The sequence below is a fragment of the Aphelocoma coerulescens genome, chromosome 12 (assembly GCF_041296385.1).
Source record: "Aphelocoma coerulescens isolate FSJ_1873_10779 chromosome 12, UR_Acoe_1.0, whole genome shotgun sequence".
Classification (NCBI taxonomy): Eukaryota; Metazoa; Chordata; class Aves; order Passeriformes; family Corvidae; genus Aphelocoma; species Aphelocoma coerulescens.
In genome coordinates this window covers 1,840,442-1,864,254 of record NC_091026.1, presented here as the reverse complement: position 1 = coordinate 1,864,254, position 23,813 = coordinate 1,840,442, and the positions used below count along the sequence as shown (strand labels likewise).

At 46.2% G+C, this 23,813-nt stretch overlaps 2 protein-coding genes across 4 annotated transcripts; both read left to right on the top strand.

Moving 5' to 3' along the window:
• Nucleotides 1-497: 497 nt before the first annotated feature.
• Nucleotides 498-8,799, top strand: ISY1 (ISY1 splicing factor homolog). 3 transcript variants are annotated; one of them, XM_069028022.1, is made up of 11 exons: nucleotides 498-583; nucleotides 846-868; nucleotides 1,532-1,583; nucleotides 2,403-2,468; nucleotides 2,899-2,941; nucleotides 3,107-3,219; nucleotides 3,414-3,531; nucleotides 4,217-4,339; nucleotides 6,165-6,268; nucleotides 6,806-6,892; nucleotides 8,012-8,799. In XM_069028022.1, the coding sequence occupies exons 1-11, from the start codon at nucleotides 581-583 to the stop codon at nucleotides 8,117-8,119; spliced, it is 840 nt and encodes a 279-aa protein (XP_068884123.1). In that variant the 5' UTR covers nucleotides 498-580; the 3' UTR covers nucleotides 8,120-8,799. The 3 variants fall into 3 exon arrangements, with proteins under 3 accessions (XP_068884123.1, XP_068884124.1, XP_068884122.1); XM_069028023.1 differs by lacking the exon at nucleotides 498-583 and adding an exon at nucleotides 590-627 and having other exon boundaries at nucleotides 847-868; XM_069028021.1 differs by lacking the exon at nucleotides 498-583 and adding an exon at nucleotides 676-696.
• A 2,527-nt stretch (nucleotides 8,800-11,326) lies between these two features.
• LOC138117586 (haloacid dehalogenase-like hydrolase domain-containing 5) lies at nucleotides 11,327-22,431 on the top strand. Its single transcript, XM_069028052.1, has 8 exons — nucleotides 11,327-11,474; nucleotides 13,441-13,650; nucleotides 14,325-14,437; nucleotides 15,120-15,213; nucleotides 16,374-16,407; nucleotides 17,310-17,484; nucleotides 18,476-18,664; nucleotides 20,156-22,431. Exons 1-8 carry the CDS (start codon nucleotides 11,364-11,366, stop codon nucleotides 20,550-20,552), a joined length of 1,323 nt encoding a protein of 440 aa, XP_068884153.1. The 5' UTR covers nucleotides 11,327-11,363; the 3' UTR covers nucleotides 20,553-22,431.
• The last annotated feature ends 1,382 nt before the right edge of the window (nucleotides 22,432-23,813 follow it).

Sequence of the window (23,813 nt, the reverse complement as noted above, 5' to 3'; positions counted from 1 at the left end):
AGCTCTTGGCTGACCAGTGCTTCACCGTAAGGCAGGACTGGAGAAGGGGTGTCCTAACATCTGCTGGGAAGATTGGGCTTTGCCTGGAGCCAGAGAGAGACTGCTCATCGGGCATTGGGTCACCGGACAAGGGGGAAAGGGTACAAACTGAAAAGAGAGGAAATTTAGATTAGGTATTACAAGGAGCTTCTTTGCTTGTGGGGGTGGGGAGGCCTTGGCACGGGGTGCCCAGAGAAGCTGTGGCTGCCCCTGGATCCCCGGAAGTGTCCAAGGCCGGGCTGGACGGGACTGGGAGCAGCCTGGGGTAGTGGCAGGTGTCCCTGCCGTGGCAGAGGTGGCACTGTAGGGTCCTTAAGGTCCCTTCGCACCCAGCACCGTCCATGTTCCCCTCATCCCCTCACGGCGCTTCCCGGCAGCGCGCGCGCGCCGCGCGGGGTCACGCGCTGAGTGCTGCGCGTGCGCTGGGAGCGGGGCGCGCAGGCGTTCTGGGGAGAGGGGCCGCGTTCAGTTCCGGGGCTCGGAGCCGCTGCGTGCGCGGAGCGTTCGGCGGGGCTGAGGGGCTGCGGGGCACGGCGGGACCATGGTGAGTGCGGGGCTGAGGGGCTGCGGGGCACGGCGGGACCATGGGGAGTGCGGGGCTGCGGGGCACGGCGGGACCAGGGTGAGTGCGGGGCTGCGGGGCACGGCGGGACCATGGTGAGTGCGGGGCTCCGGGGCTGCTCTGCACGTGTTGTCCCCTGGTGCCACTGCCCGGGCTCGGAGGGACCGGCCCCGGGCTGGGACCGCTGAGGGCGGGGAGCACGGCGGGGCGGGGTGACTGAGGCCGCTCTGTTTGTGTCTTGCAGGCTCGGAACGCGGAGAAGGCCATGTGAGTGCGGCGGGGGCACTGCAGGGCGGGCCCCGCTTGCGGCGTGGGTCACCTCGTCTGAGGCTGCGGCCGGACCCGGTCTCACACATCCGTGCCCGCTGAGTGTACCTGATCTCGCACATCTGTGCCTGCTGGCTGTGACTGGCTGGCCCGTAGAACTCGCTGTTCAGCCTCTTTTAAAGCACCGACAGTTTAATGATGCTTTTGGGAACTTGGTTGTTCATGTGCTGGTCCAGAGGCAGTGGGAGTAGGAGGGCATCTGCACACAGGTGCCTGGTGCTGCAGAATTCCTGTAGCTGTGCTGGGTGGTTCTGTGCAGGACTGACCCTGCAGCAGTGTACTTGTACCCCTGCAGGCTGGGGGATAAGTGCACTGAAATATGTTGTAAAGGACCCTTGTGGTTTTAGGTAGTTCCCATTTTGGGAACAGGGATGCCAGGCCAGATAGGAGGAATCTGTCAGTGCGGCTTTATTTGAGAAATGAATCACTGAGGATTCCTAGTGTTGAGACGTCGTTAGCTGGAAGAGCTAGGGGTGCTCAAAGAATGTGTTCAAGCCTTTGTTTTGTACAGACTGTGATTAAGTCCATGATAAACATCCAGAGCAAAACTTGTTCTGGTTGGAATGTGGATTGGTGAAAGTAAATGTGCTTTCTTCTTTTTAGGACGGCCTTGGCAAGATTTCGACAAGCCCAGCTTGAGGAAGGAAAAGTCAAGGTGAGATGTAAAAGCCCTGGAGGTTTGGTAGCTCGAGTCAGAGAGGAAGGCAGGCCTTGGTTCAGAGCTGTGTTGGGCCACAGGCCAGGCCCAGGTGTCCTGTAGGAAACTGACTCCTGTTAGAAGGAAAATATTTAATCTGACTGCCTTTCACAGTCACACAACCAGGAAACTTCTCCACTACAGTTGCTCTGAACTTTTTTACTTTTCTCTTTCATATTGCATATTACGCAGAGGAAGGGGGTTTAATACCTTTTAATAAAAGGTAGAGCTTTTAGTAAAAAGGCAGAGCCTTTTAATAAAAAGGGAAAGGGGCAAAATAACTGCACACAAATCCCTAGAAGCAACATGAAGTATTAGTTTGTGTAAGCAAGCCACTGGAATGTGAAGAAGGTATTCTGTATAAACTGGAAAAAATTACATTATTTAGTAGTGCAGTTGAGAAGGGCTTAACCTTAAGCAGGTGGTGTGTGCTGAAAATGTTGAAACTGTCCTGAATGGAACATTTGTTGCATTGGAGAGAATTGTAGGGTGTTTTTAAAAAAATCAGATGAGATATTTTAGTTTGGATAAAGTGGATTTAAGTAGGTTTTTATAGTCTATGATAGTTCAGTTTGTCAGGGCTGTAAATCATTATTGTTTTCCACTTACTAAAAATCCATGGGAGCAGGAAAAAAAGCTCCAGAGGCTTTTTTTTACTGAAAAGCCTTGGAGCTTGGTAGCATAATTTGGGATTAATTGAGCAGTAAAGCCTGTGTGAAATGCTGTGTGTCAGTGCTCAGCTGAATTAGATGGTGTGTGTGGTTTTCTGTCAAACAGGAGCGAAGGCCTTTCCTCGCATCAGAGTGTAATGAGCTGCCCAAAGCTGAGAAATGGAGGAGACAGGTAATGTCAGCCTGTGGATTTTCTAATTCTACTGGGAGGTGGAACTTCAGCACTTCCTGTTCAGACAGCCTGCTTACAAAGGGTTTTCCCACACTTGTCAGTACCCTGACAGTAAAACCATAGAATATCTTCTAAGACTGTACAGCTCAGTGTTCAAAGCAGGTCCTACCACATCAGATTCCCCCAGGGCCATGTCCAGCTGAGTTTTTAACATCTTCAGGGATTTGGATTCCAGCTTTTTGGGGCTGCTGTTCCAGTGTTTGGTTATCTTCTTAAGATAACTCTTGAATTTAATTAGGATTTGTCCAGTTTCAACTTGTGTTTTGCTGGTACTTGTCTTATTGTCATGCACTTCTCAAACAATTTGGCTTTGTCTTCTCTGTACCCTCCACCAATTCAGAAATGAATTTCTGTGTTCTTATTTGACCAGATCATTGGGGAGATTTCCAAGAAAGTGGCACAGATTCAAAACGGTAAGATTTTTCTAACCATGTTTTATTTTTTGAATCTCCAGTCATAAGCAGTTACAGTAAAAATCCCATTTCATGTGAACTACACTGTTTCCATTGAGTACATTCTGAAATTCCTCTGGTGCTTCTGTGAGCTGCCTGATTTATTGTCCTTTTCCTCTTCAACAGCTGGGTTGGGTGAATTCAGAATTCGGGACCTGAACGATGAAATAAACAAACTTCTGAGGGAGAAAGGACACTGGGAATACAGAATAAAGGAGCTGGGAGGTCCTGATTATGCTGTAAGTGTGGAATACGTTGTACTTCATGGTTGTTCTGCTTACAGGCAAAATGACTGCTGAGAAAAATATGCAACATTTAGTTACCCGTGGATGGCTTGGCCAGTGTTTATTAGAGGGGATCTTTCTTCAGCCCCTAAAAATGTTTGTTTGTGTTAGAACAAAGTTTTAAACTACGAACTCTGTTTATTTTCCAGCGGATTGGCCCGAAAATGTTAGATCATGAAGGGAAAGAAGTTCCAGGAAACAGAGGCTACAAATACTTTGGGGCTGCAAAGGATTTGCCAGGAGTTAGAGAGCTTTTTGAAAAGGAACGTAAGTAAAGAGCAGCTCTTCCAGACATGAATCTGTGTAGTGGAACATCTTGAGTAAAATGCTGTTCTTTGTGGGGAGTGCTGGTAACAGCATTTTTGAACGTCCTAGGTCAATGAAAAACTGAGCACAGGTAATTAATTAAGTGCTTTTTCTTTGGGCAAAGAGCACCTTTGGCTGTTTGCAGTTAAGGAAATCTAGAAAGGAGTAAACTGGTCTCTACTGGGAGTTCCAAATCATAAGGACTAATGTCCTATGGAAACTTCCCAGCGTAACAGGCTAACTTTATTGAGAAGCTGTAAATAGTACTTGGAGTTCAGGACTAGAAAAAAAATGGTGAAAGAGGGAAAGTTGGGTTGAACATCGTTTTAGAAACAACAGAAAAAACTAAATGTAAGGGGATGAAACTTTGTCATGGAATGAGTGTGAACAGCTTGGGCCTGAAAGTGAGGCAAAGACAAATTATGGGAAGTACTCCAGGATGTGGTGGAAGCATTGGGTCGTGTACTGGAACTGGCTTGTGCGAGCCAGAGGGTGACACCAGTGCTCCCAGTGCTGGCAGCAGTCCCATCGTGCGGGGTATTGGCTGCAGCCAGGCAGCTGTGGATGCTGTGAGGTTGGGGAGGGGCTGGGGACACTCAGCAGGTGATGGAGGTGACCTGGGTGGGTGACAGTGGTGTTCTTGCAGCCCTGCCACCCCCACGGAAGACTCGGGCTGAGCTTATGAAAGACATCGATGCCGAGTACTATGGCTACAGGGATGAAGATGATGGGATTCTGGAGCCCCTGGAACAGGAACATGAGAAGAAAGGTATGTGAGATTCCAGACCTACACAGGTCAGCCCAGGAAGGGGTGATGATGGACTCTGAAGTTAAGGAACCTCTTTTTTTCCCCTGTGGGCCTTGTCTTGTGCTTAGCTGTCAGACTTTGTCACGTGCATATCCGAATCACTGTAAGGCATTTCAGGGGGCAGGTGCTTTAGAGTTGACTTTCACCTTTACTACTCTAAATGATTTAATACTACTGAAGCAAAAACTCCTTCCCTCCCCTCCTTTTTCATGCTTAAGAATGTAGAACAGTGGGTTGCAGCAAGATCTGTGGAACCTAAGCAGTTCTCTCCCTTCCTCGTGAAAACTGACCCTACCATCTGTTTCCTGTCTCAGCTCATTATTTATTCATCCATAAACATAGCTGGTTACTTTTCTGGGAGATTAGAGGGGCCTGTTGGAAACCCTGCAGTCTAGGTGGGCTGTGTTAATTTATCAATATCATCTATCTCAGGGCTCCCTCAAATCTGAATATTTTTTCCTTTGAAACCTCTTCTTTCTCTATAGATAACACTTATCCACATGTCTGCTCACATAGTTTTTCTAGCATTGTTTCTACTGACTTCCCTGGTGAAGACACCAGGATTATGAGTCTTAGTTCCTGAAACTCTCTTCAAAACTCAGCACTGTGTGCCATTTTCTGGGATTTGTGTAGCTCTAAGCAAGATGGCACAGACCACTTTTAAAGTTTCCTAAGAAGTTTTCTTGGTGCTTTTGCTGAGCACTGGCTCATTCTCACAGTTATCCCTTCTCCATGGGTGAAGCATTCACAGAATTCAAGGTCATGCCTTGTTGGTTAGATGGGAGGGCAGGGAGGAAGGGGGCTGAAGGAAATGCTTCACTTATCAGTGTCCTGCAGCAGAGCCTGGAGCCCTAAACCCCGGGAAGGGGAGCTGGCTGCAGGCAGTCCATAGTGCAGGAGGGGAAGTTGAGTGGTGAGAGTCCCAACAGCTCCCACTCAGGGTCTGTCCTGCACATCCTGCTTGTCTGGGAGCTTGCAGTTTTTACCTTGTTAAGTAAAGTTTTTGTGAAACAATATATTGAAAAAAATTTCTTAATTTGGGGTTCCTTTTCTCTTAGGGAACCACACACAAACCATGTGCCACTGGTTAGGTCTTGCCCTCTCAGGGAGAGCATTTTAATGTGTGATCTGAGAGCTTGGGGAATGCCTGCTGGCTCCTGTTGCTGTAGGCATTTCCTACTGCCAAGATGCATTAATCTGGCACCTCTGTAGGATCTTATGCACTGGCCATGTCACTTGTTAAGCTTCTTAAAACTTGTTTTAGTGCTCTTACTGTCACTCTGCTATAATAGAGATGCAGCAGCCTGGCAGCTTCCACTTAGCAGCAAGGTACAGAATTGGGATTGTGCTACAGAGTAAGAGAAATACCCTCCGAGATGGAAAAAGAGACTTGCATGGGTGGTCAGTGTAAGGAGCATAATCATGTTTAATTAGCCACACGGTGATCAGCACCCCTGTAGCTGCTGACAGGCTACAGAGCTGTAAGAGCCACTTAGCCTGCTCATGTGACCCTGCTGCTCAGGTCAGGAAGTAGGCTGGTATTTATCTGTGACATTTAGAGTCCAAAATGTACTCACATGAAGGCATTAGCAAGTACCACACTGTGACAGTGTATCAGCATACACTGATATGTTTTATTAGATACTACATCAATGTTCTACAGGGTGTGGTACTGATATAGAGGATTTAGGCAAGAAGTTTAAGTCCATTGGAAAAGCTCTGGCAATAAGACCATGCTGCTCTAACGGGCTCTCAGCTACATTTGCTATTTTCCTTTGCTCCCCAGTTATAGCAGAAGCAGTGGAAAAATGGAAGATGGAGAGAGAAGCACGACTCGCAAGAGGTGAGGAGGAAGAGGAAGAGAACATCTATGCTGTCCACGAGGAAGAGGTAGGGGATGGCTCAGGTGATGTGACTTTTCACGTGTCTTCTGTGCTCCCTTCTTGGACATGGTGTTACTCTGCTAAAGACCTGTTTGCTGCTGTCCTGCCCCTCTCTCCACCTGACCCACTACACAGTTGTCCTTGTTCAGTAAGAATCAGTAGGAGGGGAGTGCACGTGGCTCAGGTTCAGGAAGTGCTGGAGGCTGGCAGCTGGAAGTCCTTTCAGTGGAGTGAGAAACACTTGCAGTCTTCTTGCTTAGCTGGCTCCTCTTCTGTTCACAGCTTCGCTGTGGCAGCCACAGTTATGGAAGGGGAGGATTCATGCCCATGCCACAGCAGAGCAAAGGCCATATTAGAAATGGAAGCAGTAATGCTGAAAATGTCAAGGAGCAGGATCTGCATGTGATCCTTGTCATATTCCTGTGGTGCTGGATCCCCTTCACCCATTCCTATGCTCAGGTTCCTTCTGGCAAAGCAAGTGAAAAATGTAGGTTTTTTATGATCTCTATATAAAAAAAATTGATGTGATTTTTTCACTTTTTAGTCTGATGAGGAAGGTGGCAAGGAGAGAGAAGGTGAAGACGGCCAACAGAAATTTATTGCACATGTTCCAGTACCAACTCAACAGGAGGTAAGACATAACAGCACTCAGCTGCAGAGGTGCACACTTGCTTTTGCTTTTGCAAGACACATCTTAATTTACATCAGGTCATCAGTAAAAGTGCCCTAAATTTGTTATTTCTGTGACTCGACTCTGCAGCTCTTGCAAATGCTACAACCCTTTTCATCTGAGAATTTCCAAAACCTTCTTAAGTGTTCCATAAATTGGGAAGTGTTGTGGTGCTATTATCAATAACTAGGATTGCCTGCTACATCTGGACTGTACCTTTATTTAATGGGATGATTTTTGAATTGCAGGGTTTGCTCTCATCAGTTTTCTAAAATTATTTTGGTGGCATGACCTTGAACTGACTATAATATTTTGAAATTGCTCTAGGATGTATATTACCTGAACAGTAACATGTTGTTTGAAGAATAATTCAGGCAAAAATGTTCTGGAGTTGCTTAGCTGATTCTCTTTCTTAGTGACAAATCACTCCATACCTGCTGCCTACAGGATTATGCCTTCTAGATGCTAAATTACTAAAAACTAAGGTTCAGCACACTCATTGTGAGAGATGCTGTGTGCAGTTTGGACAAATATAAAACATTACTGAGTTAAAACAGGTCTTGCAGGTTGTTGTTAGTAGATCTTTGAAGTATGTGCTTCGTAAAGAACCATGTTGGCACTTCTGGCAAAATGCAGGGCAGAGGTTCCTGGCTGTGGCTGATGTGAAGGGCACACTCAGTAACCGTGACTTCAGAGCTGTGGGCTCTGTGGCATAGCCCCACGTGTTCTGCATTTCCTAAAGCTCTAGCTGAGGGAATTGTTTGGAACAAAACCCAAGTGACTGAACTGAGATCAGAATGGAATAGCAGCTAGCAAACACCCTGAGTAACAAGGGTGGCAGCAGAGATCAGAGAGGAGGCATCTGTTTTACTGCTTCTTTTGACTCCCAAGAGCTTCCGCTGAGTATTGAAAAAGATTCTCCTGACTCATCTTAGTTCCATTGCTTTGACACCACTTCACAGCTCCAACTTTCACAGGCTCTTTCCTGTGGTTTTCTCCTTCCTGTGTTTTTCTATAGCTGAGCATCTGAGGTTTCAGCATCTCAATTGAGCTGAATCCATCCTGTTTTTATCTCTGCAGATTGAGGAAGCTCTTGTACGGAGAAAGAAGATGGAGCTGCTCCAGAAGTACGCCAGTGAAACCCTCCTGGCACAGAGCGAGGAGGCAAAGACACTTCTAGGACTGTAACATTGCACCAGCATGGCCTGGTTTGTGTGTAATCCCTCTGAAAGCAACAGGTTCCTAAGTTCTGGTAGCAATGGGTTTAGCTCTGAAAGTCCCTTTGGATGTGGAGTAAAAGGCTGGAATTACAGTGTGGTGTGCAGAAGGAGAAGCCTCATTCTGCTTTCTCCACTAGGATGACTTGCATCCACTCCAGTGCTGGAAAAGGTCAAACCTTGGTGAACTTGTCTCTGCACCCAACAACTGTCTTCAGTGCTTTCAGTTTGGGAAAGGCTCTGTGCAGTGGGGCCTCTTGCAGATAGAACCACACCCAGTGATCTCCTAAATGCTGAAGGAAAACCCATGGTGTTCCTGCCATCGTATCTGCTCTGTCCTGACTGTAAGTGTGCACATCTCCTGCTGGGTTTTGTTGAGCTGAGAAGGAACTTACACCATTACACCTGCTTAGTTTACCAGAATAACCTGGAACCTGTCTAGAGGTACCTCGAAGGCAGATCTTATGAGTGACTTTGGAGGAGATTTGGTTCTTTCTAAAACACATGCAATGTCTAAAACCTGTTACCTTTTTTGTGGTTTGTAACTGTGCCTGGATGAACTGCTTAAATGCTGGATATTCCAGCAGCCACTGTAAAAAACTTTGCAATACCTTGTTCAAGTCTTTTTAGTAAAACTTACTTCAAACATGATGTCTTGTTTTATTCTAGTTCAAAGGATTGTGGTGATTCCCTAATGGTAGCCAAAGATTGGGATCACAGCCAGCCATCCCTGTAGGGATTTGAAGCTCTGCATCCCTTACTGCTCTTGGCTCGTGTATCCTGGGACAAGAGGCAAGGCAGAGCCTGTTTGGAGTCTCATGGGTGACTGACATTGTTGTACAGGTCTGAATGAACAGCATTTGAAATTGGACATCTGCAGCCATGGAGTGCTTCTGTCCAAGGAATAGAGTACTTAACAGCCAAGTCTGGGACTGTTCAGCATTTCTGGATACTGTCAGTATTTATCTATTACAATCTATTGTGAATCATCCACTCCAGAACAACCAAAGCTCCAAATTACAGAGGCAAGCTTTGTGTTACTGGATGCAAGTGATCAAACAAAAAAAAAATTTGAATTGAAAAAGTGGAAAGCATAGCTGCCAAATTAAAACCTTAAAAATCCCTCCAGAATAAATCAAAAGCTCGACTATTGGTAGCAAGCAGACAACTAACACCACAAACACATTCTTCTCTCTTCCTGTCAGCAGTGCAGCTTTCTCTGATTAGTAATAAAGCAGCAAACAGTGGTTTTATGGCTTGTAATAATTCGTTGTAGATTTGCTAGACTCTGTGGTGGAGATAACCAAACTAGATTTAAAGGGGAAAAAAACCAGCTAGTTTTTATGGCCTGATACAGTCTGAGGGCTTGGTAATACCAGTGGTAGATCCCTTCTGTCACTATATGAATCTGTAAGATAAAAGAAGACAGAAGGGTAAAGGCAGATCAGGGACAGAGTGATGGTAACAGAAATACAAAAGAAGAATAAACGGAAAGAATGAGAAAAAAACAACAGGATTGTAACTACATTCATGTTCAAAGGAGTATGACCAACATCATCATGTAAAAGGGAAGTTTATAAGACAGGGCTGATCTCTGCCAACCAGCACATTAATGGAATAAATGCACAAAAATGCAGTGTGTAACTGTGCAAGGCAAACTGGCTGCTGCCTGGCCCTGCTGTGCCAGATCCTCTCTCTGTAGCTCTGAGTGTGAAGCATTTTTGAGCTGAGTGCTCTTGGCTGCGTCTGAGGGAACAAATTGCAGAGTAATTATTTGCCACAGTGGCCTATAGCAAAATGCCTGTGTCCTGCCAGGCTGTGGAATTGCTGATGGAGTCAGGGTGGGGAAGCTGCTGTGGCCACAGCCAGGAAACTGATCCTGTTTGTCCTGGAGAATGGAGCAGTGGGCAGGCTCTGCTGAGTGTGCAGCTGTGCTTGGATGTGTGTGTGGTGTCAGGCTTATGGCTCATACCATCTCTGCAATGCCTCAGCCCTAAACACACCCAGGTTATAGAACAAGTACTTTATGTATTCTTACATGTAGCTTGTTCTGTCTGCTTCAGCGTTCTGCCCTGGGCGTGATCCTGGCTTGAGCACCAAGGGGATAAACTCTCTAATTGTTCTGTCTGCTGCATTGATTTGGGCCTGTTTTTGTCTCTTAGAAATGCATTTGTGTGTTTCATTGATCGAAGGCCACCTTCCTTGTTCTGTGTGCTGCTGAGCGCAGTGCCATCGCTGAAGGATCAGTTTCTCCCCGCGGTCAGAGGGGTGGTGAGGAATATTGCTGGCAGCACTAGGAAATAAGTGGATTTACCTAATCTGCATTAGCAGATGAGCAAGATAAACAGAGATATCTTTGCAGAGTATCCATTAACTAATGACATTTTGTGCCGCTTGTCTCACTTTCAAGTCTAGCTGCAGGGGAATGCCTTTGCAGTGCAGAGCCGAGGGACTGTGGTGGTTGTGCATAGTAGGCTTTTTCCCAAAAAATGAATCACAGAATGAGTCAGGCTGGAAGGGACCACTGTGGGGCATCTGGTGCCACCTCCCTGCTCCAGCAGGGCCATCCCAGAGTACAGGGCACAGGATTTGTCCAGACAGTTTCGGAATATCTCCAGTGAGGAGAGTCCACACCCTCTCTGGGTGATCTGTTCCAGTGCTCAGTCACTGCGCAGGGAAGAAATTCTTCCTCGTGTTCAGGTGGAACTTCCTGGGCATCAGTTCCTGCCTATCCCTCTTGTCCAAGTGGTTGGCACCTCCGAGCAGAGCCTGGTCCATCCTCTTGTCACCCCTCCCAGTGCGGTCCCCTCTCAGGCTGGACATGCCCAGCTCCCTCAGCCTTTCCCCGTAAGAGAGATGCTCCACTCCCTTCATCCGCTGCCCAGGCAGAACCAGAGAGAATGCTTCTTCTGGTTTGTTATGAAATTAAAAACCAGTTACCTGCTCGGTGGGAACGCTGTGCTGCTCTTCGCACCGCTGCCGCCGCGGTGCCACCCCCGGTGCGCCGGAGGGGCCGAGCCGCGGGTGCGTGGCGGGAGCGGCGCGGGGCGCGGAGCAGCGGCTCGCCGGGCGCGGAGGAGTCCCGAGGGCGCGGGGCCGCTGGCCCGGGGCTGACGTTGGCCCGTGACGCGTGTGACGCTGCCCCGTGAGCTCACGGCCGGGCCGGGCCGGGCCGGGCCGGGCGGGGCGGTTGCCGGCCCCGCACTCCGCTCGCCATGCGCCGGGCGCTGCCGCCGCTCCGCGCCCTGCTCGGGGCCCGCCCGGCGCGGCTCCCGGCGCCCCGGCGCAGCTGCGGCCCCGCGGCCGAGCGGAGCGGGCACAGCGCGGTGAGCGGGGCCGGGGCCGGGGCCGGGGCCGGGGCGGGCCCAGCGAAAGCGAAACGGGCGCGGGGCGCGGCGGAGCGCGGGCGGGCCGCCCGCCGGGGCACGGGATGCCCGGGGGGATCCCCGCTGCCCCGGGACGCCGGGACGGGGTTCCCGGGCGCTGCCGGCCGGAACTGCTGTCCTGGGGCTGCGTCTGCTCCTGGTCTCCCAGAGGGAACGAGGGAAACTCGTTGCGACCGCTGCCGGCTCCATCCGGCCCCTTGGTTGAGCAGCGCGGCAGAGCACTCCTGTCACCAACAGTTTCTTTGGGGTCAAAAGGGAAAAAGAGCTGTTGACTTCACTGTCTCCCTGCTTCATTATCTCCCTGTTCCTTCCTTAGTGCTTTTTTCCCCCCGTAATACTTTCATTTTCTTTCTGCTAGTGTTACTCAGTGTAAAATTCTCGTTTGTAATCTGTTATCTATACATCTGTTATTTATATGTAGCAAAATTAACGTAAAGGATCGCATCTGCTACACAATTATTCCAATGCCACTATAGTTTCCGCAATTTCCTATACCAGTTTACAAAGCCTGGGAAGACTGCTGTCCATGTATCAGCAAGCCTTGAGCAGCATCTCTGCAGCAGCTGGGTTATTTCTGACAGCATTCCTGAAACGGGTGCGGGCTATGTGGGGACAAGGGCTTCAGGGGTTTTGTTCTTTAAAATAAAAGGGTGATGATTCTACAGAGGAGAGAGGAGAGCGCTTCAGGGGGAGTTCTTGCATGTAAAGCTGAACAAAAACCCCAACGTTATGAAACCGGGCTGTGCAGGGGAGCGGATTTGTGTTTGAGTGCCGTGGGTTCAGAAGCGGCAGCAGCGGGAGGCAGCGTGCCAGGGTGTGCCGGCAGCTGCAGCTCCATTCCCAGCGGTGCCGGGGCTGTGCCTGTCCCGCTGTTGTCCCCGCTGCAGGAAAAACGTGGCGGGTGGATAATTGATGTGGAACAAAGTGCTGCTGAAGTGGGCAAAGTGCCCTTCTCCTGCACAGGAGACGCGGTGGCTGTGGGTGCGTGCCCTGAGACAGCTCCGGTGGCAAAGGCTGTCCCACCTGCCATGGCTGGATCCTTTCTGTGCCTGTTCTCTCCATCACACTCACTCTCGGCCCTTAACCCCTTCCTTTTCATCACTGACAGAGGGGATCATAAGTCCCAAGGTTCCTGGTTTCTGTTTGAGGCTCGGGAGAGAAATGAACTTTCGATGATAGATTTTGTTCCGTACTTTTCCAGCCTGATCCTTAAACAGTTTCATTGCTCAGCAGTCCTCTCTGTGTCTCTGCTCCTTGGCCTTACCACCCAGCTCATCTTTCCTCTTGCTCCTTTCCGGGGCTCACCAAGTCCAGCCTCATCACGGCCTCAAAGGCAGGCAAGGCAATATATTTTAGTAACTTGAGCAGCACCTTTGCCTGCCCTATGTAAAACTAGGACTGAAGCCGTGTGCAGGAGCACAGCCCATGTGTAATCACACTGTAATCAAACCTCTCGTGGAACAGAACAGTTCTACTACATACACACCTTGAAAGGGACGAACCAAGTACAGTACTTGTGTCCAAGACCTGCCTACCACTGAAAGATTTACTTTTGTATATTTTGTTAGTATTCTGTGGGGATCAAGCCAATCGAAAGCAAGGCTCACTGGCACAGCAGCATGCATTTTGTACCTCTTGGGATCAGTCTGACTTAATTTTTTCCTGTCATTTGAAATGTTCTGGTACTATTTGTAAGGCAAAGTAGCGCTCATGAGTCTGTATGCATAAGGCAGAGGGAGTTGTGGTGCTCCTTGTGTCAACGTGCACTTTAGAACATGCAGTTAAATATCCCTTGCTCTCACTGGAGGTGTCTGTTCTCAGGGGGCCGTAGCTGCTGGAAACTCTATTGAATGTGTGTAAGTACAGGCATAACTAATGTACCCTTTGATTTCATCCCTCCTTACAGCTCAGCGTGCTGCCATCCTTTGGATTTCTCTTTGACATTGATGGGGTGCTGGTCCGAGGGAAGACCCCCATTCCTGCTGCCAGAACAGCCTTTCGAAAGCTGGTGAATTCTCAGGGACAGTTCCTGGTGCCCGTGGTCTTTGTCACCAACGCGGGGAACTGCCTGTGCCAGGAAAAAGCTGACCAGTTGTCTCACCTGCTGGGAGTTCCAGTGAGTCCCTTAAATCCTATTTATTTCATTATCGTGTTGAATGTGCCAGATGTATTACCTTCCATTAAATGCTGCTCAGTTAAACAGGTCTGCTTTTCCCTTAAGCCCCCTGACGTGCTTTGCTGGAGGTATTAGAAAGTAAAAAACGCTGCCCAAAGCTAATGGCTTTTCCACTGGTAAAGGTACTGATTTTTCCAATAGTAAAGCTAAAGGTATTTCTTTGCAAAGGTGGTAAGTAGTGATTCACAGGAACATCTTTCCAGGATAATAATCTTACTGGTTAATACCTGTCCTGTTGAAGGGGTGGGGATATGTAAGCTAAAAGAAGGTGATAATCTGGTACAATTAAATCAGTGCTGCACTTTATCAAAGGGCCCAAGATTGGAACCAGGGCAGTTCTGATTCTCCTTCCCTGTTTGTTTCCAAACTAATTTGGTGATTTTATAAAACTAAGAGAGAAAGTCTTGTTTGTGTTGAATAGATCTGGAAGCTGAAAGGGGTGTGATGTATAATTTGTCAGTACGGTATTTTTTTCTGGCATATTACCAATACATCATTTGCGAAAGGAGAAAATGCTGATTGTTTCATAATTCCTGGAATCTGTTAATTGAATCTGTGTATAAACAACTTCTCTGGAAAACAATAGACTCCTTTTGCTTTTAAATCCCAAACAGATTTCACAAGATCAAGTGATGATGTCCCACAGTCCTCTGCGGATGTTCAAGCGTTATCATGAAAAATGTGTTCTGGTATCTGGACAAGGACCACTTCTTGATATTGCTCAAGAGTATCTTTCAAAAAAAAATTTAAAAAACCAACAACTTTCCGTCAAAGTGTTTGCCTTAATCAGGTTCAGGGAATCCTCTGGATCAAGTGAAAACCAAATATTTCAATCCTACAAATGCAGTAATAAATGGTAATGATAGTTCCTAATATGGTGTAAAATTTATGTTTTGAATGTGGTTTTATATTAAATGCCCAAAGAACTTGAACTATGTTGATGTCATGGTGGTATCAAAGTTTCGAATTGTAACTTAATAACCTTTACTTTTGCATGAATTTTGCTCATGCTTCCATTAAGTCCCTTCTGCACTTCTTCCTTTAATGGGATTTGCATTAAAGTAGGTGTAAATCGTAAGTTGTAAAAAATGAACATGCAACTTTTAAGCATAAGCTCTATTTGAAGTACAAAACTGAGAAAAAGGTGTTGGAGGACCATTCCAGTTAATGGTCAAAGTTCATTAGGCTTGGCTAAGAGAGAAGTAGATGAGAAGAGTGAAAACAAAATAGAAGAACCTTGGTCTCTCATTTATCAGCAGTGGGATGATCATCTTTTTGTCTCACAGAAGCAAAAGTCTGTCTTTGATGTTGCTTTCATTCCTAAATAATTTGTAAATTGAATAATGGAGTTAGCAGTTTGTAAACCTTTTCCTGTGAGCAGCTGTGTGTCCTTAGCTGGTGTGTGCCAGCCTTGGTTTCTGCCAGCCCATCACCATTGACACCCTGCGGGAGAAACGCCCTCTGCTCGATGCAGTTGACCATGACAGGAGACCCAGCATCCTGGTGGGTGTAGATTTTTGTTTTAAACCTCTCTGTTTGCTCATTGCATGACATCCTATAACAGGGGTCAATATTTAACTACCAAGCTCATGCTGCTGTTCTTACATTGTATTTTGCCTTTGCTTTTCTGCTTCCTTATTTGTTTTGTCACAGCGTTCTCAAGAACAACTCTTTACTCTCAGTAGTAATTCTTTAACCCAGCCTTTGATTTTGTAACCTACTGCTGTGAGAAACCTTACAATCTAATACAGATACCTAATGCAAAATCTGTCTTGTAAAGCTGATTAGCTTCCTCAGAAAGTGTGGAAGATAACACAGGCCTTTCCCTGCAGTATGGGATGGTGTTGGTATTGTTTCTAAGCTGTGAGATTGTTTTGATTGTAAATGCAGGCTTTGAAGATAAATAATTTTCCCTCAAAGGACTCCCTTTCTTGTTTATAGCACTATTTAAATGTTAACAGTAGGTACAGTGGTTCCAGCTGCATTGTGCAGAATTTAAAGCAGAAGTGAACAGCTGTGTGTACTGTCCATGTTCAGGGCCAGCCTACAGAGTGCATTTTCCCCACCTGTGATCAGGACATTCTCTGTGGCTCACAGAATCCATAACTCAGCTGTGTCACCTTTTGCTGGGCTTCTCACCCATGTGGGTGGGGAAGCTCAAGAACCTGTCAAAGTGTTTGTCACCACAGAGAGTAAATGATGAAGTGCAAGCTCTTAATTGCTTACAAACACATTACACATTATACAGTGCATTCTTCTTTATTAGCAGCGTTAAAGAAACACATCTCAAAAGATGTTTTTCAAATGTCTTGGTACTGCTGGAGGCCTCTTGCTCCTGTGGAAGAATAAACATCCATACTTTTGTGCATGAGCAGTTTAAACAAGTGGAGCTCTGAGGCTTGCCAGAGGCAGCTCAGGAGAAGCAGGAGGCTCGTGCAGCTACAGCACAGTCGCTGTCTGCTGTCCCTGTGCCTGAGATGTCACTTCAGGATGGAAACACAAGTTTCTGAGTGAACTGACATCAGGTATATACCCATAGAGGGAGTGCATTTCCTGTCCGAGCTGCAGGAGGCAGCTGTGGGAGCTGTGCTTGAATTTATTGTGTTAAAAATAGAAGTAGATGTTCAATCTTGTAGAAAACTTTCACTTTTTTCTTATTGCAGTCCCCCTCTGCTGTGGAGCTTCCCAAGATTGAGGGTCAGTTATCTTTATTTAACTTGCAACTTTCCATTAATAAATGAAATGTGTTTATTCTATTTTATAATCATTTTATTTTATAATCTAGAAATTATTTCTAGATTGTTGGGCACTTCAGAAATTTGTCTGAGACAATCCTAAAATCTCCCTGTTAATGACACCTGTCATTAATTTGAAAGCATTGTGTGTTGTAAAGCTGCTTTTTAATGTGTGCAGTTTTCAGCCACGTGCTTTTGAAGTTTCAAGGGTACATGAGGTCTCCTTTTCTTTTTATCTGCCTTTAACAGGCTATTGTTGCCCTCCTTTCATAAATGAGGAATGAACTGATGTTTGTTATTCAGAAATAATTGGTCTTGTTCCTACAAGTAGTCAGGATGGAGTTGTAGTATGAGAAGGGTCTTGTTTTCACTCTCATCTCATCTGAACTACAGGAAAGTAAAAACTGGACCTTAGGATTTTAAAAAATCTGTGTCAGATTATTGCTGGAGACCAAAGCAATTTTTAAAAACAACATTCAAATTTTTGTTCTAAGATGAACAAACCAACATCTCTGGTGGAGTATTTAAATACTGTGTGTAAACAGAGAATTCACAAGTTATGGAAGACTTAGAAATACAATTAGAAGTTAATACTGTAACTTCTGGAGAAACTTCACCAGTAAAACAAAATTCCTAAAACTGTAGATTTTGCAGTGGGGGCTTGTTACTTCTGAGGTTTTCTATGAATGGACAGGCATGTGATATCTTAAAACCCTAAATTAAAGTTAGCGTGGCTATTTGGTCAATTCCTGGTTATATTAAATTACTTGTTCAGTCTCTTTAGGCCAAGTTTTAGACCAAGTGTCAGAGATTCAGTGCTCTGTTAACAATTCCATGGCTGTTCTGTGCTTGTGGTTGTCACAGCTGTGGTGCTGTTTGGGGAGCCAGTCAGATGGGAAACCAGCCTGCAGCTGATAATAGATGTTCTGCTGACAAGTGGCTATCCTGGAAATCCCTACGAGCAGGAAAACTACCCTCACATTCCTGTGCTTGCCTGTAACATGGACCTGATGTGGGTGGCTGAGGCACAGTCCCCAAGGTAAGTGCTTTATAGCATTCATGTAATTGGGATATATCTGGGGCTTCCTCATTTTTCCAGCAGGATTCAGAGTCGACACTTGAATACAAAAGGCTCGGTGGAGCTTCACAGCAGGTCTTGGCTGAATGCAACATCTCTAATGCACTTCCAGCTAATGCTGCCGTGTTGCTGGCTGCATTACTGCATCCAGGAAATCAGTTACTCGGGAGAAAAGCTGGTTTTAAGCTCAAAACCCTTTTGTTTCCTCACTCCCAGAACAGTAGGGAAATAGAGCTTTTTTCCTGAGGGCCTCAGAGCCTCGGTTCAAAGGCAAAAATGAAAAAATTATCAAGGCCATTGTTTCATTTCATTAGGTCCCTCTTTGGTATTCCTCTTTTCCTGGTAGGGTAGAGGGCTGACCCTGCTGGCTGAAAGCAGTGAGTGCTTTTGAGCTGAGGACAATGCAGTGAGCTCTTCAGGAAACATAAGAAAAAACAAGTAAAACACGCAGAGCAAGGTGGCAGGACCTCTTAGAGTGGTTTGGTTTGATTTTGCTTTCAACAGAAGGTGCTGTGCCCTCAGTCTGTCATTTGAAGATGTGCTGAAATAGAAGCTTGTGACTGTGACTTGATTGCTGCCTCAGTCCTGGGTCAAAGATCTGCTCAGATACCTGTCTTTGGAAGCAAAGGCCATCTCTAATTAGCACATTGGAAAAGATACATGTGTGGTAGTTCCAGGATACAGCAAGGCAGCCAGGATATCTCCAGTGAGCAATTTTAAAATTAGATAAATCTATTGTGCCACCCCAGCAATGTGGGTTTATTGTGGTGTTTGTTGTTCAGCTAATCAGCACTTAATTTTCAGTGAACCAGCTGCAGAAGTGTTGCATGCTGAGGGCAATTTGATAGTTGCAGGACAGGATTTATTCCTAAAAATCATGAAATAAAAAAGCCTTGTTTGATGTTTTCAATCCACACTTAATGTAACTTGATTTGGTTGAATACCCGTGTAGGTTTGGGCATGGAACATTCATGGTTTGTTTGGAGAACATTTACAAGAAGATCACTGGCAAAGAGCTGAAGTACGAGGCGCTGATGGGCAAACCCAGCAGGCTGACATACCAGTATGCAGAGCACCTGATCCGGGCCCAGGCCCTGCAGAGGAGCTGGGAGCAGCCCATCCAGACCCTCTATGCTGTGGGGTAAGGTGTGCTGAGCCCCACAGGTACAGCAGGAAATCCCAGCCCATCCAGACCCTCTATGCTGTGGGGTAAGGTGTGCTGAGCCCCACAGGTACAGCAGGAAATCCCAGCCCATCCAGACCCTCTATGCTGTGGGGTAAGGTGTGCTGAGCCCCACAGGTACAGCAGGAAATCCCAGCCCATCCAGACCCTCTGTGCTGTGGGGTAAGGTGTGCTGAGCCCCACAGGTAAACCAGGAAATCCCAGCCCATCCAGACCCTCTGTGCTGTGGGGTAAGGTGTGCTGAGCCCCACAGGTAAACCAGGAAATCCCAGCCCATCCAGACCCTCTGTGCTGTGGGGTAAGGTGTGCTGAGCCCCAGAGGTAAACCAGGAAATCCCAGCCCATCCAGACCCTCTGTGCTGTGGGGTAAGGTGTGCTGAGCCTCACAGGTACAGCAGGAAATCCCAGACCCTCTGTGCTGTGGGGTAAGGTGTGCTGAGCCCACAGGTACAGCAGGAAATCCCAGCCCATCCAGACCCTCTATGCTGTGGGGTAAGGTGTGCTGAGCCCCACAGGTACAGCAGGAAATCCCAGCCCATCCAGACCCTCTGTGCTGTGGGGTAAGGTGTGCTGAGCCCCACAGGTACAGCAGGAAATCCCAGCCCATCCAGACCCTCTGTGCTGTGGGGTAAGGTGTGCTGAGCCCACAGGTACAGCAGGAAATCCCAGACCCTCTGTGCTGTGGGGTAAGATGTGTTGAGCCCCACAGGTACAGCAGGAAATTACTCACAGTGTAAATGCCAGCCAAAAAAGGCACACAACTCTTCCCAGCTTCTTTCTCCTACCATTAAGAGCATCTAGCTTTCTTGGTGCTATGGTGTATTTTTTATCATGTTTCTAATCTTAAAAATTAATAATGCTTTGCTCTTTTTATGTGTAATTTCTATAGAAGCACAAAAGGTGTTTTGTACACACCTAAGGTTTCTCCTGATTTTTTATTTATTTATTTCTGTAATGGGCTGTGTAAATCTAACAAAAAGGGTTCGCATGGGTGTTTATTTTGTTAGGTTTAGTGGTGTAACACCAACTGGCTTGGAGCAAAGGACAGTTAGAGAGTGTAGAGCTAGACTTTGTCTCTGAGGTTGTTTAGGCTGGTCATATGCCACATCATAGAATCCTTTTCAGAGAAGGAGATAAAGCTGTATTGTATTAAAGACTCTTCCAGGATCTCCAAGATGCTTGGAAATATAATAAGCTCATTCAAAGGCAGCTCATACCTTGATTTTCTCTCCCCTCACCCCAATCTGCAATATGGAGAGCGATTCATTTCTGTCACGTCACGCTTCATGAAAATGGTGCAATAAAATAGCCGTGGGGTTGGATTTCTTCCCATCTGCCTGATTCCACATGAACCTGGGTGAAATGCAGAACAAACTTGTTAAATGGAAACTGTAAAAATGTCTTTTGACAGCTAAAGCTGCCGAGCTGACTGAACTCTGTCGTTTGCAGGGACAATCTCATGACGGATGTCTACGGTGCTAACCTCTACAACCGCTACCTGGAGGAGAACTCCAGCAAAGGCTCCAAAGCCCGCGTCCAGGCCAAGCTTGCTGGTGGCAGAGGTCCTGCCACGCTCCCTCAGGACGATGAGATGGGCCTCAGGTGGGAGAAGGAGCTGGCATCTGCAGCTGCTGCCCACTGCAGGTCTGTCCTGGTCTGTACTGGGGTGTACAACCCCCACACCGAGGTGCCCCTGGACACCAGGGACAGCATAGCTGAGACCGTGTTCCACGGCCACAGGGATTTTAGGTTCGACCCTGGTCTAGTGGAACCAGACCATATTGTGCCAGATGTGGATGCTGCTGTAGACTTGGTCTTCCAGCTGGAGAACTTTGCACCTAATTGAGGTGACATGATTTCTTAAGGACCACTCAGTGCTGTGCTTTTCTTCCCCAAAACACACTGTGCTTTAGGAGAGTGCCACAAACCTCTGCCTTCTAAATTTTTTTAACCTCTAAATGAATACAATCTTCATTAAGTGTGCTTATTAGTAGTACATGTACACATTAATGTGTTCAAGTATATTAAGTATCAATAATGCTTTCTATAGTGCTTCTAAATATGTAATTTCTGGCTTGACTTGCCCTTTATTGTCTTCCTCTTTGTTACATTAGGTATTCTAATAGCAGTATTTCATGGCAGCCTATTAATGTACTGGTACTTAAATCCCTCCATGACAGTACCTTCTTTGGTTTGCTGGAACATTTAGCTTTTAGGTGTTGGGGATCTTGAGAATCTGAGATTGTGGTGCTGGGGTCACTCAGTCCATTCCATATGGGCTGGTACAGAGCACAACATGTATTAGTGCTTGGCATTTTGCAGGTACTGCATGCTCTCTTCAACCAGAGTGGAGTTCAATCTGTTCCACTTTGGACTTGCTCTCCTGTAACCTGCTGCTGCCTCTCTCTGTGTCTGTTTTCCCAAGTCCCTGGAGTTTTATTGCTCCTCTCTGCTGTGACGTGTGAAGCCTTAACAGAAGTGCCCCTGTGGGGTGGGCAAGGTTGACTTGTTCCCACCGTGCTGGAACTCCAACCACACTGAGCACAGGCCTGGAAGGAGAGCACCAGACCTGGGTGCCCTCTGTGGCCTTTTGCTCTTTGCCTTTCTATCTGCACTTTTTTTCTTTTTTTTTAGGAATTTAGAACCTTAGAAAGCTTTTAGCAATTTTGTTTCAGGTGTTTCTGTGAGTTGGACTTTACCACTGAATCAATCAGTGACTACTGCTCGGCCAAAAAGTGCCTCATAATTTACTTGAAGCCTCATACCACTGTGGTAGACAACTGGCCTTTAGTGTAATATATTTCATCTCATGTCAATGTTATGTGTTGTTTGGTTCATGGATTTTATAGATGTTCATTTAAAAAAAAGAAAAAAGTAATTTATTTTATGTTATTTTTGTAAAATACTTCTCAAGTTTTCATCCCAAAGATGTCTTTTAAAATATTTCTGTGTTAATGTGTTGTAACACAGTGTATGTTGTACTTGTGACATAAGCTTGGAAAACATAACCCAATCAATTGTTTTAAAACCAAAGTCACCTTACACACAAAGATCAATTCACATTAGGGGCTAGTCAGGTTTTTTGGGTTGGGTTTTTTTTAGTTTGTTGTTTTGGTTTTTTTTCAAATTCAAAATTGTACAAACAAAAGCCTGGGTGTTAATTTCTCCCAGGTTCTTGCAGGGCTGGCTGAAAGCATTGACAGGACATGGTGGCACGGAGTGAAACGACCTCCTGGCCAAATCCTTCACTGCTCATGATCCCAGCAGCAACCTCTGAGAGCTCACAGCTGCTGTGAAGTCAGATTTGGTTGTTGTGTTTCCTCTGTTTGCAAAGCACTGTAATCCCCTCTCCACTGTCAGGACTGTTGATTCATCTCCTGTAATGTCTCCTAAGTAGCTTTCAACATGTCTCACTGGATCCAGTGTAAGGACACTGCTCTAAACAGTTTATTTCCTGTCTCTTCACTGGAAGAGTATCTACAGCAGCACATTCTTGCCTTTTTATTGGTACAATAAACAGATCTACCTATTTCTTTAGCACTTTTCTGTAGTATACCAAGTATTTGCACAGAATGCCAAATTAAGTAAAGATTGTGATTTTGTAAGGCCAGGATGATTTGAAGTCACATTGTTTCAGTCCTAAAGCATGTTGCAGCACTCTCTAACTTCACCAGAATCGGTGAAGCAAGGAATAAAAATATTGGAAGTTGCTGAAGAACAGAAAATGTTCAGTCTGTATCTCCTTTTTTTTCTCTACAATATGTATGAATACTTCAAAAGGTTCATGAAGGAACTGTGTGTATACCTCTTAAATTCCATCCCTCATGGAAACATTAACGTAAAATGTGTTTATAGGAAAGGAAGACAGCCCCTTTGTCACATCACTAGTAAAATGTGACACCATTGCCCCCATGCAGTCCTCCGAGCATCAGGGTCTTCCAGATTCTCCAGCTCCATGAACTGAACTCCAGCTTGGAGAGTGGCACTGTGGGCTTGGCAGACCTTCAAAAAGCCAAAATGCTGAAAAAACCAGCAGATGAAGGAATTAAAGGAAGGTAGAAATAGTGACCTGGATAACACTGCACACAGAAGGCACTTGCCAAAAGAGGTGGAAATCCCTTTCCATCAGTGTAAAAGGGAGAAGCTGGGATTCCAGGAGTTCCTTTGAAACTCAGGGCTGTGCTTGTATGCTCTGTAACTTGAAATGGGCACTAACAGTTGTTAGCATCACAGCATAGCTCACGTGGTCTGTATTAAAACCTTTTGTCTAGACGAGGATGAATTCTTGGGTGATGAAATATATCCTGTTTTCAGCATTGACAGAAACAGGCAGCACGTTTAGTCTCAGCAAAGAGTGTTTCTGCAGCCACTTGGGGAATAAAACAATTGAGTGCATGCTGAAAATAGCACAGGTGGGTTTACTTCATGTAAAGATTGGTTTACTCTGTCTGAGACCACCTGGGACTCAGCTGGTGCCAATTAAAAGTTCTCCTCCTGGCATTGTGTTGGTCTTGCATGCCAAGCTCAAGAGTCCAGTGCTGGAACCTAGGCTTGTGCTAAACCTGCCTTACAGTTTAACACCCAGCAGGGCTTACACAGGCTCCTTTATTGACTTTTTCCTGAAGCAGAAGCAGCACCTGTTGTATGGGTGAGAATCTCAGAATCAGATTTTCAATAGGACTTGGGATTGGTGTCTTGTTTTATGGAAGTGTATCTGGGAAAATGCTTTCTGCTTGTGTAACAGCTAACTTCCAGCCCATAGATGTGGAGAAAAAATATTCAGTGAACTTTGATTATAAAAATACAGGGGTTTGGGGGTTTTTTTGCAGGTACAAGCTACATAGTGAAAGGTCAAATGAAAAATGGTTGTAGTGTGTGTAGATCTCTTGTATCCAAACTACTCCTAGAGAATTCAAGGGAGAGTTCCCAGAAATGGGAAGTCACTTCCAAGTGTTCATCTCCTGCACTTATAACAAGCCACTAAAAGGGGAAAGTTGTTTTTTCCCCAGAGGGATTTAGGAACTCTGGTATAAACGTGCAGAACACGTGAGAAAAGCAAGGTCAGTCCCTCCCAAGAGCAGGCAGGAGTTCACCACAGCACCTGCAC